This window comes from Camelus bactrianus, chromosome 16 (genome assembly GCF_048773025.1).
Source record: "Camelus bactrianus isolate YW-2024 breed Bactrian camel chromosome 16, ASM4877302v1, whole genome shotgun sequence".
NCBI classification, from domain to species: domain Eukaryota; kingdom Metazoa; phylum Chordata; class Mammalia; order Artiodactyla; family Camelidae; genus Camelus; species Camelus bactrianus.
This window is the reverse complement of record NC_133554.1, coordinates 45,877,989-45,898,473: the sequence shown is the minus strand read 5'-3', so window position 1 is coordinate 45,898,473 and position 20,485 is coordinate 45,877,989. Positions and strand designations below refer to the sequence as shown.

Here is a 20,485-nt window from a genome sequence, read left to right as displayed (position 1 = left end):
GGCTCAGACGTAAACACTGAAATTTAACTAGACAGTGACATGGATTAAAGTGTACTAAAGCCACTTTAAAACTGGTGTCTCCACATTATCAGCTGTGAAAGTATCAAATTATATTGCTAACTTTTTCCTTCTGAGTGATTTACTTTTGAAATAAAGAATAGATTCAAACTTAGCACTATAAAAATTAATCTCACTTACTTGCATTTCCTGAATGGGGAAAAACGGGATGTGGTCCAGGTGACCAATAGAAAAATGACTGAAAACAGCTGGTACCAACAGTTTAAAGTCAAATCGGTATGGGACTGAATCACTGAACCACTGTATGAAACTAGGCAAATCACTTAAGCTCTATTAGCTCTGGTCTTCTCCATCTGTGATTAAAAAAAAAAAAAAAAAGGAAAACCACCCACCTTAGAGGTATTACAAGGATTAAATAAAGTAATACTATATATTGGGGATGTGGGTAAAATAGTGCCTGAAATAAAGGTGGTGCTCAATGGGAGTATGGGAGGATATGCATGAACCATCCTTAACATGAAACTTTAACCAATCAAGCCAACCAGTTTTAACACTTTCTAAATTTCCAAGCATACTACAATTAAACTGTTTGCCCCACATAGAGGCCAGATTATTCAACAAGTTACAGTATTTACTTAAAGATCTAACTAAAACATAAAGGCTTTAAATTGTTCATCTAAATCAAAAATGCTAAACCAAAGCTGAGAACTCAGCACCCTAAATCTATATCTCCCTTCAATCTCCACTAGATGATAAACTCCATGAGGGAAGGTATAATCTTTTTATTCACTACTATATATTATATTATAACCCTAGCACCGTATCTACTACATAATAGGCGTTTAATGAAGGTGTGCTCATAAACAAATGAATGTTCTTTAATCTTTTGTACCTCAGTGTCCTCATTAATGAAATGGGAATACAAGGCAACTTCTGCTACAAGGAACTCTAAGAAATATTCTCATTTGTCTGTTCTTGGGAAATGTTTTTATATTTATACTATTTTGACGCTGTTACAAATTTTATTACTTTTTAAATCTCAACTGCCAATTATACACTGCAAACATACAGAAATACAATTAATTTTCTTAGATTGAACTTGTATCCTAGATAAACTGAAGCTCTAGAAGTTTTTTATAGATTACTTAGAACGTCCTATATGCATAATCATGTCACCTATAAGACATTTAAAAAAATAAACATAGTTTTACTTCTCCTTTGCAAAATATAAGCTTATTCCTTTTATTTGCCTTAATGCACCTGGCTAGGACCTTCAGAACATGCTGAACAGAAGTTATGAGAACAAATATCCTTGACTTGTTCTGAACATTAGGTTTAAGCAGTCAGTATTTCACCATTTAAGTATGAGGTTCAACGTAGGTTTAACAGACGCCTTTTATCAGCTTGAGGAAGTTTCCTTCTATTCCTAGTTAGCTGAGAGCTTTTATCACAAATTAGTGCTGAACTATGTTCAAATGCCTTTTATGTATCTATTACAAGATCATTTAGCTTTTCTCCTTTATTTTAATTCGGTGAATTACATTGACTTTTAATGTTAAATCTACCTTGCAATTAATTGGGATTAAGCCTAATTGGTCGTGATGTATTATTATATTTATATAGAGAGAGCTAGATTCAATTTGCTAATATTCTGTTAATAGTTTTTGCACATATATCCATGAGGGATATTAAGCCATAGTTTTCTTTTTTCATAATATCTTTGCCTGGTTTGGTATCAAGGTAATGCTGGGCTCATAAGTGTTTTCTGAAGATTGTGAAAATTTTGTTATTATTTCTTCCTTAAATGTTTGATAGACTTCACCAATAAAGCCATGTGGGCCTGAACTTTTCTTCATGGAAACACTTTTAATTACAAACCCAATTTCTTTAATAAATACAGGGTTATTCAAATTTGGTTTCTATTTCATTTATTTCAACTCCTTATTTCTCTGCTATTTAGTTTGGTCTTCTTCTAACTTCTTAAGACAGAAGCTTGGGTCATTGATTTTAGACCTTTCTTTTGAAGTGATAAGTTTCCTTCTAAAGCACTGCTTTAGCTGCCTACCACAAATTTTGACAGACTGTGTTTCATTTTCACTCAGTTCAAAATATTTTCCAATTTCCCTTCTGAATTCCTCTTTGATCTAAAGTTTACTTAGAAGTATGTTATTTAACTAGCAAATATTTGGAGATTTTCCAGGTATCTTTTTGATTTCTTATTTAATTCTGTTGTAGTCAGAGTACTCTCTATATGATTTCAATCCTTTTAAATTTGTTGAAATGTGTTTCATAGTCCAGGATATAGTCTATAGTCTATTTTGGTAAATGTTCCATGTGCACTTGCAAAGAATTTGGGCATAGTGTTCTATAAATGTCAATTAGATACAGTCCATTTATAGTATTGTTCAAGTCTTTTATATACCCTTGCTGATTTTTTTGCCTACCTGTTCCATCAGTTATTGAGAGAAAATATTGCAATTTCCAACTGTAACTGTGGATTCATCTATTGCTCCTTCCAACTGTCAGTTTTTGTTTCACTGTTATTTGATGCATAAACACTTAGGACTACAGAGTCTTCTCAATGAATCGATTCTTTTTTCATTATAAAATGCCCTTCATTATCCCTTGTCATAGTTTCCTTGTTCCTAAGTCTCCTTTGTTTAACACAAATATAGTAACTACAACCTTTTTATATACCTAGTGTTTATACAGTATCTTTTCCCATCCTTTAAAACACAGATACAGTGCTTGCTTCAGCAGCACATATACTAAAATTGGAACAATACAGAGAAACTCAGCATGGCCCCTGTGCAAGGATGACACACAAATTTGTGAGGCGTCCCATATTTAAAAGATAAAAATAAAAATAAAATACAAAGATACAAGTTAAAAATAAAGTGGGCTTCTTGTAGATACCACATAGTTGGATCATGTAACAGTGAGACCACTTACAATTTATTTATCATATACTTGGGCTTAAATCTACTATGTTGCTATTTTTTTCCCCTAGCTTTTGTTTCCTTTCCTCTTCTTCCTTCTTTAGGACTGAGGTGTATTTTTTTAAGTATTTCATTTCATCTTCAGTAAGGGAGCATTAGCTATTATTTTTGTTATTTTCTTAATGGTATGCATATTTAACTTGCCATAGTTTACCTCCAAGTAATCTGAATATTATCTGAAATCAATAACATAGACCAGATCTTAGAATTTCATTGTGATCAAAGGTTTGTTAGTAAAAGCAGGATCTCATTATAGCAAGTATCACTATAAAAAGTTCTATACAGGTAGCCTACAACAAAAATTTTCTTTTAAATTTCTATTTCAGAAATAAATAAGAATTTGGAAAACTAGTTAAAATGAGTTACCTACAACAAATAATTCTGTTCAACAAACAGATCCTCAGGCTCTACTCCAGAATATGTAACAATTCTTTAAAAAATTTTCCTTATTGAGTGCTATTAGGTAAGACCTTTTAGCTTTGCTCCAGTGTCTAGCATGACATACAGGTTCACCTGACCTTTCCCCACATGAAACATTTTAAAATCACCTCTAGAGAAATCCTTCAAAACAAGTCACCAAATTATAATATAGTATTAAAAAATAAAAGGCATTATATGCCATCAATTATCTCTAAATAAATTAAATCTTTTAACTTTCTAATTCACTATGGAGAGCTCCTGTTTTTTTCTCCAGGACCTACAGAGTTGTGACTTTCAATAATATGTATAATTACAAATTAATTCCATTATCTCAAAATATGAAAGTCTATTATGGTTGAGAGTTTATCTGTAATAGTACTTGTAGCAGAGCTTAATAAATGTCTTCGTCTAAACCTCAAAATATATACTATTGACACAAAATTCAAAAGGGCCTTGGAAGTTATCTGGTATAGAGATTTGTTCTTAGATTCCCCAATAAGTCCTAAAGATCATAATGGGAGTCCTGAACTATTTTTCACCACACAGCCCATTTAAAATGCCAAATTGTGGAAGGAAGGGGTGTACAGCTGAGTGGTAGAGTGTGTACCTAACATGCACAAAGTCCTAGGCTCAATCCCCAGAACCTCCATAAAAAATAAATAAATAAAATTGAAATGTACTTTTAAAAAATAAAATAAAATGCCAAATTGACTTCACTTTTGGTAAAATTTTACCAACTCACTATAAATGAAAGGATTTCAACTCTACGTAGTAAAACTCACCTCATACCTCTCTAAAGCTCTAATTATAAAATTGGAGAGATAAGGTATTGCTTAAAATAAATTCAGTTTAATAGAAAACAGGGCTTGTAAAACATGGCCTCCCAGGGAGTGAAGGGAGAAATAAAAGACTGGGATAAGATTTAGTCCATTCTCCTATACAATAACTTTCTATACATCTCTAATAATTACTTACATGCTCCTGCTCAAGTACTTCCTGTAAAAGAGAAATACCATACAAAGCAATGTGTTCTAATTTGAAACAACTGCCAGACAACAGTTTTTAACCCTATTCTCAATCATAGAACTTCTTAAGAATGCAATGAAAACCATGGGCCTGTCCCTCTGAAAAAGACACATCCATAAACACGTATATACAAATTTTTACCTATCATTTTACAAGGCTCAAGAACCCTGACATCTGTTTGTGGACTCCCTTAAGTGACTCCCTTAACTATGGGGAAACAGATGTTCTCTTTCACTGATGAAGGAATATAGTTATATTCCTCTTCTCTATGAAGAGGAATGTGGATATAAGTACCAAAATTACAAATGCTCATATTCTTTGACCCAGCAATTCCACTTCTAGGGATTTACCAAGTAAACATACATAAACATGTGTGAAATGACATTATGTACAAGGATATTCACTATAGCATTGCTTATGTCAATAAAGATGGACTGTTGTCCATCTAAGTGTCCACAGATAGGAAATTGGTTAAATTATGATTAAGCTGTATGATGGAATATTAGGCAGCCTTGAAAAAAGAAAGGATAAGGAAGCTCTATATGTACTAATTTAATTAGCTCTATATGTAACAATTTCTAAAGTATTTTAAACACAAAAAGCAAAACACAATAATGCACATAATATACTTGTCTCTATTTTTTAAAAATGGATTGAGTGAATATACATATGTATTTGCACAGGCACACACAATATATAGTCATATGATATATACATATGAGATACACACAACACATACACACACACACACATATTAAATACAAGAAACTTTTAATAGCTGTCACCAGGGAAGGAAACCAGATGGATACACGGAAGGTATAGAAGAAATGTCTCACCGTGTATCTTTGAAATCTTTTGAATTTTGTACTATGTGACTATATCACCGAATCAAAATTCTTAAAAACAAACAAACAAACAAAATAAAACTCTGTCTTCGACCCTAAGCACTTTTGCTAAGCTTCAAAACCCAGCTTTTCTATACTATCATTCTGTGACTTGTTCATAGTAATATTTTATCAGAATTCTTCTTACATTGTTTAACTAAGAAAAGGTCTCATCTTTCCACGCACAATCTGACATCAGAGCAAATTAATTACACTCTCTTCTTTTAGGCTTATAATTCCTTCACATCTCCATTTTTTTTAAATGCAGGGAGTGAATATACATATATATCTGTGCATCCTTCTTTTAAGTTCATAAGACTTTCACATCTCCATAACTACTCTCAGTTGCATGCCACAGTCACACAGGTCCATGCCTCCCTGATTATAAGTGCCTCAAGAGTATACAGTGCACTCAGTTGATTTTTTTTTTAATCTTCTGGAACACCTATACACAGTATAGAATCAATAGAAGTTAGCTGAACTCAACTGCTGAAAAATCTGGGAACTTAAATTTCAATATAGCTATTATGTCTCTTTTTCTTCAACTTATCCAGATTATCACACAGGCAAATCAAACACCTTTTCGTAAGAAGTTGATGGAATATTTTGTGCCTTGATTCCAACTAGTTAATTGTTAATATAATGGAAACTGGATAAGTTAGTTTCGGTTTGATGCTAGTAGCTTCTGCCAAATCTGAATTTTAAATCTGGCTACTAAAGTTAATTAACATAACAATATATCCTTAACTAGACAGAGGTACCATCTCCTGATATTAGCTGGCCCTTCAGATTACATTTTAATTCCACAATTAATCCTAAATATTCCTCTGGAGTCAGGCAAAATAGGAATTAAATTAACACCAACTCTGGCACAGTTTGTTATAAAGTCACATATTTACTCTTTATAGAAAGAAGCAAATTTATCAGTCATACGGTCACATCCATTACAACAGATACCATCACCATGTTATCTTTATTAACAATCTTCATAGGACTTAATATTTGAGGCAATACTGGTTAAAATAAAATTCTAAAACAGCAAATTTGGAAAGCCACTTGCTGTTATCATGCTACAGTTAAACTACGCTTTGGTTAAAAAAAAAAAAAAAAAGGCCATCCTATGTAACTCACCAAACTACATAATGGCTTAGTTCTTCAACTTCCTAGACCAATAATACTATTTGTAAAAATAACTGCAATTTGAGTTTTGTTACTAGTTCTTCTGCAGATACTAACAAAATTCGTAAGACTTCTAAGGCTTTTGCTGAATATGGACTAAAAGAAAAAGAATCATCGTTTTCTGGCTGCACTTTGTCAATGATAAGGATGAGGAGGGGTCAAGCTCCAACAAAAGAGTCAATTTTAATACGATCCACTTCTATGTATACACAAAAAGAACTGAAAGCAGGGGCTCAAACAGCTATATGTACACCCAAGTTCATAGCAGCATTACTCACAGAAGCCAAAACGCAGAAGCAACCCAAGTGTCCAGTGACAGATACATGGATAAATAAAATGTGGTACATATATTGGAAAAGTATTTGGCCTTTAAAAAGAAGGAAATTCTGACGCATACTACAACACGGATGAACCTTGAGAATATTATGCTAAGTGAATTAGCCAGTTGCAAAAAGACAAATACTGTATGAGTCCACTAATATGAGTTTTCTAAAGTGTCAAATTCATGGAAACAGAAGAGTAGAGTGGTGGTTGCCAGGGACTGAGAGGAGGTGTAATTGAGAAGTTATTGTTTAATGAGTATAGTTTCATTTTTGCAAGATGAAAAAGTTCTTGAGGGGGATGGTGGGGATGGTTGTACAAAAAAAGTGAATGTACTATACACTCAAAAATGGTTAGAATGATAAATTTTATGTTGTGTATACTTACCACAATTAAAAAAAGAGTAAAGTTTGATAACCAACCTCTTCCTTTATCTCCCTCATTGAGTTGGGATTAGGAAACAGACATCATTCTTTTTTAAAGAATATTTTAAGAAAAATACCCCACCTCTATTTTTCTGGCTTCTGTCTTTAGAGTATATTTAATGGGCAGAACAAGGTGCTTTTCTTGTTCCTTTGGTATTGCCACCCAAATTTCCAGAAGTCTATATATGCATAAAGAAGAAATTTGTAAAGAAAGAATTTTGGCAAGATTTTGTTCTAGCCTTTGTGCCTTACGGTTTTGTATTTTAACCACAATTCGTTCCTTGATAGTATTCATGCCTAAATGGAATTTTTTAGTTTTGTTTTCCCCTATCTCAAATATGGCTCCCTCTTTTGGTACAGATCATCAAAAATAATTTTCTTTTTTTTAACTTTTTTTTATTGAGTTACAGTCATTTTACAATGTTGTGTCAAATTCTAGTATACAGCACAATAAAAATAATTTTCTTAAACTAGAAGCACCCAGAACTGAACTGACTTCCAAGTCATACAGTTAGTTATTCAACTTCTTAGGAGGTACTAGGGCCAAAGCTACATTCTTCCTATTTAAGTACACTTTGCAGCATATGAGTTAAAAAAAAAGGGGGGGGGGGGTAAGTTAAAAGACTAAGATGTAACTATAATGAAATTCTTTTCTTAGCTCTATATCCCAAATTGCCCAGGAAATTACCAACTGAGTTTCTAAAACTATTAAAAACAATTAAAACTCTCTCTTACTGTGAGCAGTTGACCGTGAACATTATTCAGCACAAGGTTCATCTGTGAAGGGAATGGCACCTCTTATATCTGATGGTTAATGTAATATAACTATGTTCTATTGTTAAACAGTAAAGATAATAAGATTCTACAAAACTAGTGTAGGAGGAGTGGGAAGAAGCAAAGAGCCTGATTCATCATGAGAACCTTAGAAAATAGGCAAAACTAATCAACCAAATAAGAAGAGCTTTTACTAAAACTCCAGATTCCTCAGACTGCTCTAATCTGCAAAGGAGTGTTCCTTGGTAGAAAGCAAGAACAGTCTAAATTATGAAACAAGATTTCCCAGGAAAGTCGGGGTGGGGGGGAGCTGACCAGTGGGCAAGTGCTAGGACAAATGACTCTACAACAGAAGCTCTGTGGCCCCACACTAAGCCAAAAGCTACCCTCAAATGAACCAAAAATAACAAAAAGATGGGAAGGTAAACCTTCTACATGCCAGGCCAAAGTTACCAAATACTCCAGGAATCATTTTTTTTTAATGTGCCTAAAATCTAATAAAGGGATAATTGGAGCTAGAAAAGAACAGTCTCTTTCTAGATTAGGGAAACAGGGCAACTGGACTGTAAAAAGTCAAAGAGAACAGTCTAAGAAGTGCTTAAACATGGCTAATACACTAGGAAGCAGATTCTAAGCTAATCCATCTCATTACACACTACATACAGTAGTAGTTAGAATCACGTGAAACCTACCATCAAGAGGCACCTAGCAATTTGACACCCAAAGTAGAGAGGAAGAACAAGACAGACCAAGCCAAATCATCCCTAGACTCCAGTGTGAAATACGAAATCACTGATAATATAACCATATTTGTTTTCTTTCCTTTTTTAAAAATAAAGTTTTAAGAAACACTTCAATTTAATCTTTATTTAACTAAAAGTAAACAGAAAATTAAAAAATAACATAAATGACTAATAGGCATAATGACAATGACAACACTGATCACATGTAAGAAGGAAGAAATCAGATGAAAAGTGAAAACTCACAAGAGGAAAAACTAGATATGTATTCTTTACCCACTCTGACACAAGAGTTCATCCACACTTTATAAGTGTTAAATAATTTTACATTACTGACTGTGATAAAGAAAAATAAGGTATTACCACACCAAAATCCATGAGAAGACAAGAATTCAGGAAGGTAAGATCACTCAAAAAAATATGGTTTCTATTTGAGGGCATTTGCTGATTCTAAAAATTCTGAAGAGGCTTTTAAACTGAGCTAGCTATACTTGAAGAGGCCTAAGTGTGTGGAGAGAGAAGAAAGTCAAAGCCCAAGACCTGCCCAGTGAGGGGATTCTGGGAAACCCATCCTATACTTTAAACAAGCACAGGGATAGCCTCTCAAGATAACAGCCACCTAGAAATAAACCAGCCCTCATGAAAACTCAAAGGATAGGATTATGCAGATCAGACAAATTTAACGAGAAAATAAAGAAGTGGAAGGTATCAGAAGAAATAAAGAAGTGGAAGGAAATTTCAGAGCAAACTATCCCATATTCAGCCCTGGGAAATAAAGACCAGCAATACAGAAAACAGGGTAAGAGCAGAGAAAATACAGCAAGAAGGTCTAACATGTGTTTAAATGAAGTGCAAGGAGGAGAAGACAGAGAGTAAAAGGCAGATGCAGTATACGAGGAGACAATGGCTGAAAATATTCCAGAACTGATAAAAAAAATTAGCAAGCCACAGATTCAAGAAGTCCAATAAATTCCAAGCAGAGTAAAAGTAATTCAACCATTCACAAATATCTGCATATAGATGTTTCTAGCAGTTTTATTCCTAACTACTAAAACTTAGAAGTTACCAAGACGTTCGTTAGCAGTGAGTGGACAAATACACTGTGGTACGTCCAGACAATGGAATATTATTCAGTGCTTTTAAAAAAAGGAGAGCTAATAAGCCACGAAAAAGACATGGAGAAAACTTAAATGAATATTACTAAGTAAAAGAAGTCAATCTGAAAAGGCTATATACTGTATGATTCCAACTATATGACATTCCAGGAAAGACAAAACTATGGAGACAGTAAAAAATTTAGTAGTTTCCTAGGCTTAGGGGAAGGAGGGATGAATAGCTGGAGCAAAGAGGATTTTATGGCAGTAAAACTATTCTGTGTGATAATATAATAGATATATATATCACTATACATTTGACCAGACCCATAAAATGTATAACACCAAGAGTGAACCCTAATGTAAACTATGGGCTTGGGTGATTATGTCAATGTAGGTTCATCAATTATAATAAATACACCACTCTGTTGGGGTATGTTGATAATGAAAGAAGCTATGCATGGGGGGGGGGGGGCGCAAGAGGTATATGAAAAATCTCTGTACCTTCTAGTCAATTTTGCTGTGAGCCTTAAACTGCTCTAAAAACTAAAATTTTTGCTAAATGTATATAGGTCCCCCCCAGAATATTCAGATGTAAACAAAGCTCAGGAAAATAATAAAGTAATCCAACCTAGACATAGCTCTCATCCCCACATCATAGTTCAGAAGATCAAAGACAAAGAGAAAATCTCAAAAATGGGCAAAGAAAATGTAGATTACCTTCAACAGAATGGCAATGAGACTAAAAATAAAAAGGTATAATGGAAGTCAGTGGACAACAGTAGACAATGTACTGAAAAAAAATAACAGCCAACCTAGAATTTTAAACCTAGCAAAAACACCACCATTCAAGAATAAAACCAAAAAGACATTTTAAAGCAGATAAAATGGGGAGACAATCACTGGTAGACCCACAATAGAGGAATTTCAAAGGATGTATTTCAGGTGAAAAAAAAAAGTATTCCAGATAGAAAGTCAAAGATGTGAAAAGGAATGAAGAACAAAAAAAGTGGTAAACATGTAGGTTAGGCTAAATGAACATAACTATATAAAACAGATTCAATAATAGTCTGTGGACTCTTAAAATTAAATATACATACAAACAGTAGATACATGACATTTTTTTCATTTATCAAAACCCACAGACAGCACTGATTACAATAGCCAAGACATGGAAACAACCTAAATGTCCACTGATGGATGAATGGACAAAGAAGATGTAGTATATATATACAATGGACTATTACTCAGCCATAAAAAAAAGAATGAAATAATGCCATTTGCAGCAACATGGATGGACCCGCAGATTACCATATTAAATGAAGTAAGTCAGAGAAAGACAAATTATCGTATGATGTCACTTTTATGTGGAATCTTAAAAAAAATGCAAATTTTATTTACAAACCAGAATCAGACTCAAGGACACAGAAAACAAACTGTGCTTACCAGGAGGGAAGGAATGGGGGAGGGACAGATTAGGAGTTTAGGATTAACAGATACACATTACTATAAATAAAATAGATAACAAGGACCTACTATATAGCACAGGGGACTATATTCAATTTCTTGTAATGAGCTGTAATGGAAAAGAATCTGAAAAAATATGTATGTATATGTATAACTGAATCGCTTTGCTGTACACTTGTTCATAAATCAACTACACTTCAATAAAAAATAAAAATTTAAGAAAAAAGAAAAAAAAACCCACAGAACTATACAACAGAAAGAATAAACCCTATTGTTAAACTATGGACTTTAGTTAATAATAATGTATCAATACTGGTTCATCAATTGTAATTGTATACACCACACTAATGCAAGATGTTAATAATAGGAGAAACTGGGGAGATGGGGTGGGAGTAAATGAGAACTCTCTGTACTAACGCTCAATCTTCTGTAAATCTAAAACTGCTGTAAAAAATTAATTCTATTGATTAAATATACATACATATATAATTAAAGATAAAACAATAGCATGTGAGGTGGGAGAAGAGTAATGGAGTTAAATCTTCAAGGCCCTTATATTGACAAAAAGGAGGGCAAAGGTACTGATTAACACTAATCTTTGATAAGTTAAAAATACATGTTGTAATTTCTGTAGTAACCAATAAAAAGTGTGTAACTTACAAACTAGAAGGGGGGAAATGCAATGTTAATAATAATATAACTGACAAAAATTTGAAGGTAGGGGATAAAAGTTATTAGAATATTTATTTATCTTTCATAGCAGAGAATTAATAAATGAAAAAAATTATTTCAAAAGAAGGTAAAAGCATCAGAATGATATAAGAAACACAAGGAAGATTTAAGCCCAAATATACATCCCTGCATTAAATGCAATCTTCCAATTAAAAGACAAGAGTTTTCAGACTAGATTAAAACAAGAAACTAGAACAGACCATGCCCATATGAGCAACAACTCTACTTTCATCTTCTTAATACTCCTTTCCAATTCAACAGAGATTTATTCAGTGTATACAATGTGTTGAGCATTTGAATAGTCAGAAATAAAGGCATCATCCATGTTCTCAAGGAGACAAAAAGGGGAAACAAATGTGTTATAATAAAAGTAGGTTATCAGGTGCTAATAATGCAACCAGATTGGTGAGGCTATGTGGAAAAGCTATACAGAAGAGGTATCTGGATTGTGCTTCGAAGAGTAAGCTGAAAGTTCATTTGACAAATAAAAAGGAATGGTAGAGGAGACAGCATAAGCCTGAGTACTAACATGACAGGTTAGGAGAGCAGTCATGGTTTGAGGTAGCAGAGCACAGCAGTGGGGAGGGGAAGCAGACAACTGGCCGTGAAGCTGAAAAGTTAGGATAGGGAGTTTTAACTTTACCCAGGAGACAATGTGGAGCCTTTAAAGCAACAAAGTAATACAACAATATTGGTATTTTTAGAACTGTAACTGGTGGCAGTTTACAAAAAGATGAATGGGGTAGAAGAGACTGGCTATTACAGTTACAAATGAGGAAGGTCTGGATTAAGGCAGCAGCAGTGGGACAGACAAATTCTAGAGAAAGAAGAGAAATGAGTTAATACCTGACTACATGTGAAATGAGGGTAGACTTAAATAAACACTAAAGTACAGATGGTTCCCAACTTATAATGGTTTCACTCACGATTTTTCAACTTTATGATGGTGCGAAAGTGATACGTTCAGTGGAAACTACACTTCAAATTTTGATCTTTTCCAGGGCTAGTAATTAATATGTGGTACAATCCTCTCTCGTGATGCTGGGGCAGCAGTCAGCCTCCTTATCACAAGAGTAAACAACCAATATACTTAGAACCATTCTGTCCCTATACAATCATTCTGCTTTTCACGCTCAGTATAGTGTTCAATAAATGACATGAGATACTCAATACTTTATTTTAAAATAGGCTTTGTGTTAGATGATTCTGTCCAACAGTAGGTTAATGTAAGTGTCCTGAGCACGTTTAAGTAGGCTAAACTAAGCTATGATGCTTCATAGGTTAGATATGTTAAATGCATTTTCAACTTCCAATATCTCAACTTACAATGGTTTATCAGGACATAACCCCATTCTAAGTCAAGAAAGAACTGTAAATGAAACAGGTAAACAACAGAAAAGCAAACATAATAATAAATTTAGCAACAGTTCCTTAAAATCCACCAATATAATCATAGACTATTTTTCAGCATTTATGCTTACTGAGCATCTATGTTCTAAATATAAACACCTAAACACATTTTTTAAAATTACTTGCATTGATATGTGCAATAGCTAACACTAGACATCCATAACTCACAGCTTCTCACTGATACAATTCACTAAATGACCAAGAGAAAAGTATTAGTTGGTTAAAGATCCTTTCAGAAGTCAAATGTGATCATTTAAAATGATCATGTGCCAGGCTCACAAATTCATAAAAGGTCAGAAAAGAGATCTCTTTTTAAAAAGAAGACATCAAAAATTTACTAAGTAGTAATACTTTGAACTACATGGTCTTGCTTCAGGCTCTTATAAAGTGAAGGTTCTTACTGTACCAAAACAGACACTCCCACTTTTCATGCCTTCTCATTTTGCTATGCCTTTCAATACCATCAACATACTGCATAATCCTTTTTCTTCAATACAACTGAAACCCATAATGTTAATCAAAAAAGTAAGTTATAATAAGGAATCTTAAAAAAATAACACCTTAAACATTTTCCTTAAACTTAAAACATATAAACATTTATTCTGTTGCCAACATTTTGATACAGGCCTTTTGAGTTACAGATGCACTGACTGTAGTTTCACACTGTCTTACACAAACCACACCCACAATGCATCATCTACAATTTCCAGTTTCGATTTCTTTAAAAGTGAAGCAAGAACTTTAAAGATCCTTGCCAAAGACCTAAATGAAGAATTCTTCCAAATCAAAAAAAAATTTAATAAATTTCTATAGATACTCCTTATTGACTCACTTCATATGCAGTCTTTCCAACACAGTTTACTTAGTTTTCACAGAATCAATAATTCTTTCATTTTACAATCAATCATACGTCACTGGTTAACAAAATTCTGTATTAAATTATAAAAAATTATGTAATTATAATACAAGTGCAAGTTGTCATGAAGTGATCCTTTCTAAGTCTACAAATCAACTGGTGGGAACAATGCAGTAGGCATTAGTCAGTATGTCTTATAAAAAGACAAAGAATGTTTATTAAGACTAGTACCCTGTTATGAAAGATCTGAATTATTCACTTATTTCTTTCATTGTACTTGGGACAGTACCTGGCACAGAAAGTACTATATAAGTATTTGCTACTATATTAGCATTAAAATTCAACTAGGTAGATAACTGTGCACCCAAGGGTGGAATTCCACCTACTTTACACAGTCTCTAGAATCACAAACTACCTATATTTAAATTACCAAAAGGGAGTAGAACATGAAATATAAACTGCATTAAGTCCTCATTGAAAACATATGAATATAAGGTACAGTTAGTTTCACACTACTGGAGTACTAGTACTTAAAGGAAGAGATCTTAAAAAAAGGATAGCTCACATATTAGGTCAACAAGAAATGAAGGAGATTCAAAATCTAATTAACCTATCACCTCAAAAAAATGCTAAGAGGATAGTCACAGGTCCTCCTGAAAAGTACCAGTTAGACTAGAAGAGGAAAGTCCTCCTTCTGTAGCTTCTCAGTAGCACATTAGGCTACTTTCCTCTATTATCAACTCACTAATGACAGAAAACATCAACCTCTTAAACAAAAACCACATGGTGTATCCCAAAGTGCAAAACAAGTGTTTCTGGCTTACCAGTTATTATAAGTTATATATGCTAGAAAGAAAATCAATGTATATAAATGCAATATACAAAAACTTTTAAATTTACAAATAACCTAAATATAAGTAAAGAGCAACTTAAATATTGTAAGTATAAATTTAGTGGCTTGGTCATTTTCTTTTAGCATAAGTTTTGTGATGCATATCTAGTTTGCAGGTGCAAAATACTTGAGGCGACATGACAGAAGATCTATAATAACCACAAAGTTCAGAGACTGCAGCTACTTAAAACATGAAACACTTTTGTCCACTAGGAAAGAATCCACAGTGGCACTGACTTTCTTCCTTCTATGGACATCAAAAAGTACTGAAAGTGTTATGAATAGCTAGGAGAAACTCAAGAGACAGCCCATGAGGCTGCAGCAGTCCCACTAGATGGCACTATCACAGGAAAGTCACTCTGCTCTCCCACCTGGAGCAAGAGCTGAAAGTGCTCTTGATCTTTGCAAAACTGAAAGCTGTCATCAACACAGTGACATCGTCACTGCAATATTATGGTTCATAATGAGGAATTCAAAGCTGGAAGGAATTTATCCAAACGCACCTTTTCTCCCAGTACCATGGCCTCCTCCCTACTCTTCTTTCAAAACAGTGTATCTGAGAGATACCATGTCTTGAGGGCAAAAGAAGTCCTACAAAATGGAGATTTTGTTTTCTTCTTCCTAACTACAGGAAGAAAGCTACAGGATAATTTACTTGCTTTTTTTCTCTTTTAAGTTTCTTTGCTATGGGAAAAAAATACTGTCCTGCTAATCCTTGAATAACGTATTTATTGTAATCATTATACCTACCATGACTGGAAATATCAAAATAACATAAAATTAATGGCATAAAAACATTTGGATGTAAATGAACTTCTTTCTATACATATAAAGGTAGAACTGCCTATTAGACAGATAGATTGTGTTTTCTGACACCTTAGTTATGTGATTTTCAGTTGGGCCTGGGCAGCAAAATTCACAATGTCACTCATTTCCATAACTTATGCTCTACTCCATCAAAAGTATACTTGGATATAGCTATCATGAACCTAGAAACAGAAGGAAAGAGAAGCATCCTAACAACGAAGCCCAATGAGGTTAAATCACATACAATTTGAATACAAACTTACTTTTACTCAGTAGGTGACCATTTGAACACAAATTTGGATAGAGCCTTTTGCTGAATTCCCAAGTTAAAAGACACAACAAAGGTCACTGTTAGATAATCAACTGAAACAGAAATCAATTTAATACTCAAATAAACTGCTCATTTACAGTTGAAGCTACTTCACCTAGATCAGAAAATTTACATTTATACATGTAACTCAATATACAACAACAGTCAGGAGTAATGGCCACTCCAAAGTGCCACTGAAGTCCATTACTGAATCAAAGAGACTGAAGAAACCAAGAACCATGAAATCCTGTTCCCACAGTACCTTATCCCAGTTCTAACATATTCTCATCACAGTATCGTCTCTGTCTGCCACACTCACTCTCTCCACAGTGAGGGGTTGGAAGCACTGTATTGAGGTGTCATCCCCAACACCCTGCATAATGCCTAGTATGCAGTAGGAACTCAATGTTTGTTGAATGAACAAAAGCTATCAAGTTACTCTAGCCCACCAAAATTACGAGAGTCATCAAAGTAGCCAGTTCTCTCAACTAAACCTTGACAAATACCTCTTTTAAAAAGCTACTGACCAAAGCATGCTAGTAAGATCTACGGCACCATGAGAAATAAGATTTCTTGAAAAGCGCAGGAAGAAATATATCACATGACGTCAAAGATCAAAAATTCTCGAGTCTCAAGCCCAAGTAAGGCAACATCTTGAAGCTTTCAGATAAAATATCATAAATATATTTTACGTATTGTACTAAAATCATAAATATGTGTATTATACTAAAACCATCCTGTCAGAGCAGAGGGGTGAGGTAACAGGTACACAAGGATGCATAGGAAGCCATAACACTGCTTAACGCTTGCCCATTAATGGGGGCTTGATCTTATTTTATGCTTCTGGAACAAAAATAAAGAGTGAATAAAAAGGAAAAATAGGAGGAGAGAGAAAGCAGTCTGGGGGTGCAACCAGGAGGAATCTGCTGAATTGCAGATTTGAAGAACTGACAGACTTCACAGAGGCTGATTTTTCAAAACTCTACATGTAACTATCCAAAAAGTCCAATGTAATGAAGCTAAGCCAATACCTTTTCACTAACAGTTTTTATCTGTATGACTGAGGAGTTCTGACAAAAAGTGGCATAGACCCTAGATACACAGCCTGTTAGTGTCCTTTCAATAGGCCCATGGGTTTAACCTCTCTCGTATCAGAAGAGAAAAAGAAGTATATACTCTCATACAGAACATCTTCAAATGTACTGCTAAATGACTGGAATGACTGGTAGTATTTAAAAGTTCACTGGTACCATGAACCAAATCTTCTCCCCACTGATATCTACACTGATGGTACCAGTACGGTCTCTTATTGCTCTTGCGTTTTTAAATGTGTTTAAATTAGACTATGAGCAGTGTTCATTATTATCATTTTACTCACCTTACTAACACCAACTCCAGTAAACCTGGCCTCTAATAATTCCTGCCGTCGCGGGTCCAGGCTATGCAATTCTTCCATCATTTCTACTGAAAAAGAAAAAGCAGGCTGTGAGACCATAAAAGTTAGAACAAGAGGAACTGATTTTTAGATATAACAAAACTCGCAGTAATTATTTCATTAAGTGGTCACATACAGGTAAACCTCAAGTAAATATAGCATACAAGTAATACGCTACAATGAATTGCATCAAAAAGTAATATATTTAAAGTTATAAAGTGGCTCAAAAGTCCTCTTCTAAGGGTCACTTATTCTTCTCTAGTTCTGATTTAACAGCAAAAAAAAACCTCAAACCTTTCATATAATCTCTGTAGAAGATAAGCAAGGACTAGCTTACAAAAAGGAAAATTTCTTCTATAAACGTTTAAATCTAGGTAAGTACTTTCAGATATTTCTTTCCCAAACAGACAGGAACTAGTCCTTAAATTTAAAATATGAATCATTAATAATAACTTCAAAATAAAACAGCATGAATCAGAAGCTACAAATAACTTCAAATAACGCTATTATATACCTTCTTTCTCTGGAGAGCACACAGTAGCTTATGAAAAAAGGAATTAATTATTTCAAACTTAATAGAGAACCCATGGTAAAACCATCAACCTGCATTCACTCAGGAAATTAGTATAGCTCCATAACCATCCCTGTACAAAATCTTTTCCTGCCACTCCCTGGAGCAGTAGGTTTCTCCAGACATCTGCTTTTAGCACTCCTTCCAAGCAGGGAGGGGCAGAAGGACACCATTTTTAAACTCCTTCCATGACCAATTAATGCACAGGCTACTCTCAGCAAATACGTCCATCGTTTGCAAGAAATCAACTCTTGCAAAACCCATTGGAAACCTCTCTAATATCAAGTGTAAAAGGAACATATATTATATATTAGAACCCCTTTGAACACATTATTAAATAGTTATTGGAATGATTGGCAAGATTTAAAAGTTCGCTGAAAACGTGAATTAAACATTCTCCTCTGCAATCTAACAACTCCACAATTTCCAGAAACAACCCCTACTAAGTCCTCCAGTTTCATTTCCCTTCCTGGACTGAGAGCCTGGGGCAAAGGGGAATGAAAGGGTGGCAAATTAAAGTTTCACCCACACATACAAGTGCAGGTTAGAGAGGGAATTAGGAAATTCTCAGAAAGGTGGAAAGGCATCTTAAAAAAGAAAAAAAAATTTTTTTAAGGAGGAGGAGAGATTGAGGGAGTGTTTCTCCTCAGTGGCCTTCCTAGCGTCTCGCCCTGCCCTAATCGAGGCCGGAATGGCAGAGGTTGCAGCCTCCCTCAAGCCCCAGGGTCTCTCAGCACATTTCCTAAACCTCCATCCCCAGGCCTGGCCCGGAAAATGACGCCCCAGCGGTTATTCCATTTAATGTCAACTCATGTTAAGGAAAGATCCACTCTGTCTCATTCCAGCGGGGCCTTGGACTGGGATCCTCCCTGTAGCCCACAGCCGGGAAGCAGGACCGATGGGGCCTGGTCCCGGCGCCCCTCGCCTCCCGCCGGCTCCAAACTTTCCCCAACTCCAGGCCCACCTGTCACGGAGGGAGGGCGGGCCAGCTCTCCGGGGCGCCCGGGAGGCTGCCGGGGCCTCCAGCTGCCGAGCCGCCCCCCTCTCTCCGCCGGCCGCCGGCCCCACTCCCAGGCCGGGGCCGCCTGGGCCTCCCCCATCTTCGGCCCGGCCCCTCGGCGACCCGCAGCCCTCGGGAAGCCCCTCCCGCCTCAGTGCCGAAAAGCTGCGTCCCGGCGCCGGCCCCCGAGTGGGCCCGGGCTGCAGCCTCCTCAGCCGAGAGGGTCGCCCGGACGGTTAATGCCTCAGGCCCGGCGCCCTCCCCCGCCCGGGGCTCAGCCTCTCACCTGCCGCTGCCGCTGCCGCTGCCGCTCCACGCTCCTCCCGGGAGGGGCCCCGACCCGACCCGGCTGCGGAACGCTCTGCTCTCCCCCTGGGCAGGCCCGGGGCGGAGCCGGGGCCTCTCCTGAGCGCCGCAACCCCCCGCCCGGGCAGCCGCCGCCGGCGCCGGGCTCCACGAGAGGGCGGGCGGGGGAGGGGGACCTCGGAGGCCGCAGATCCCCGGGCTCGCGTACAGAGCCAGGCGCCCGACGCGGGCCCGGGCCCGGGCTGCCGCGGGGGGCGCGGGACCGGCCTCCTGGCGCCGGACAAAGGCCAAGGGAGGCGCAGAAGGGCCCAGGCCGGGCCAGGAGGTGGGGGCCTGCTCGGCTAGGGGCCACTCGGGTGCGGCGTGGAGGGCGGGGGGATCGGAACCGCTGGTGCCCAGGACCCGCCTCCGGCCCCTTAATCCGGATCGGTTCGGTCCGGATTAGTAGTGATCGGTGTAAACACACTAGTGAAACCGCGTGTTTCCTCGCGAGATTTGCACGGCTGGGAGGCAGGGGGGGTCCTGGGGGGGTGGGGGAAGCGCCGACAGTGGGGGAGGAGGGGGAGGGGACGAGGAAGGTGGGGGGGTCCCCGCTGCCCCGGCGCCCCGCCTCCTCCAATCAGCGGCCGGGCTGGCGGGCAGGGGTTAACCAGGGGACCCCGCGCCGGCGGAGGAGGCCGCCGCCTCGCCGGGCGGGCGAGGGCGGGCGGACGGGCGGCGCCTGCGGACCGGCCGCCCCGAGACCGGCCCGGGCCAGACTCCCGGTGCCCCCGCTGCCGTTTTCGTAAAACCAGCCCCCGCCCCGCAGGACCGGCCCCA

General features: G+C 36.9%; 1 protein-coding gene and 1 non-coding gene across 5 annotated transcripts in view; one reads left to right on the top strand and one right to left on the bottom strand.

The window, feature by feature from the left end:
- TLK2 (tousled like kinase 2) overlaps positions 1–20,002 on the bottom strand; it is a 100,018-nt gene extending 80,016 nt beyond the window's left edge. Inside the window, exons 1-2 of one of the 4 annotated variants that reach the window (XM_074343444.1) lie at positions 19,647–20,002; positions 17,733–17,818 (exon numbers count right to left, since the gene is read on the bottom strand). In XM_074343444.1, coding sequence (XP_074199545.1) covers positions 17,733–17,813 — 81 coding nt within the window. In that variant the 5' untranslated portion in view covers positions 17,814–17,818; positions 19,647–20,002. Of the gene's footprint in view, positions 1–17,732; positions 17,819–19,646 lie in introns of those variants that run through there. The other 3 variants (XM_074343445.1, XM_074343443.1, XM_074343446.1) reach the window with 3 other exon arrangements.
- Positions 2,763–2,869, top strand: LOC123617157 (U6 spliceosomal RNA). The gene has a single exon (XR_006725262.1). It is a non-coding gene; the product is annotated as a U6 spliceosomal RNA (small nuclear RNA).
- Positions 20,003–20,485: the final 483 nt, after the last annotated feature.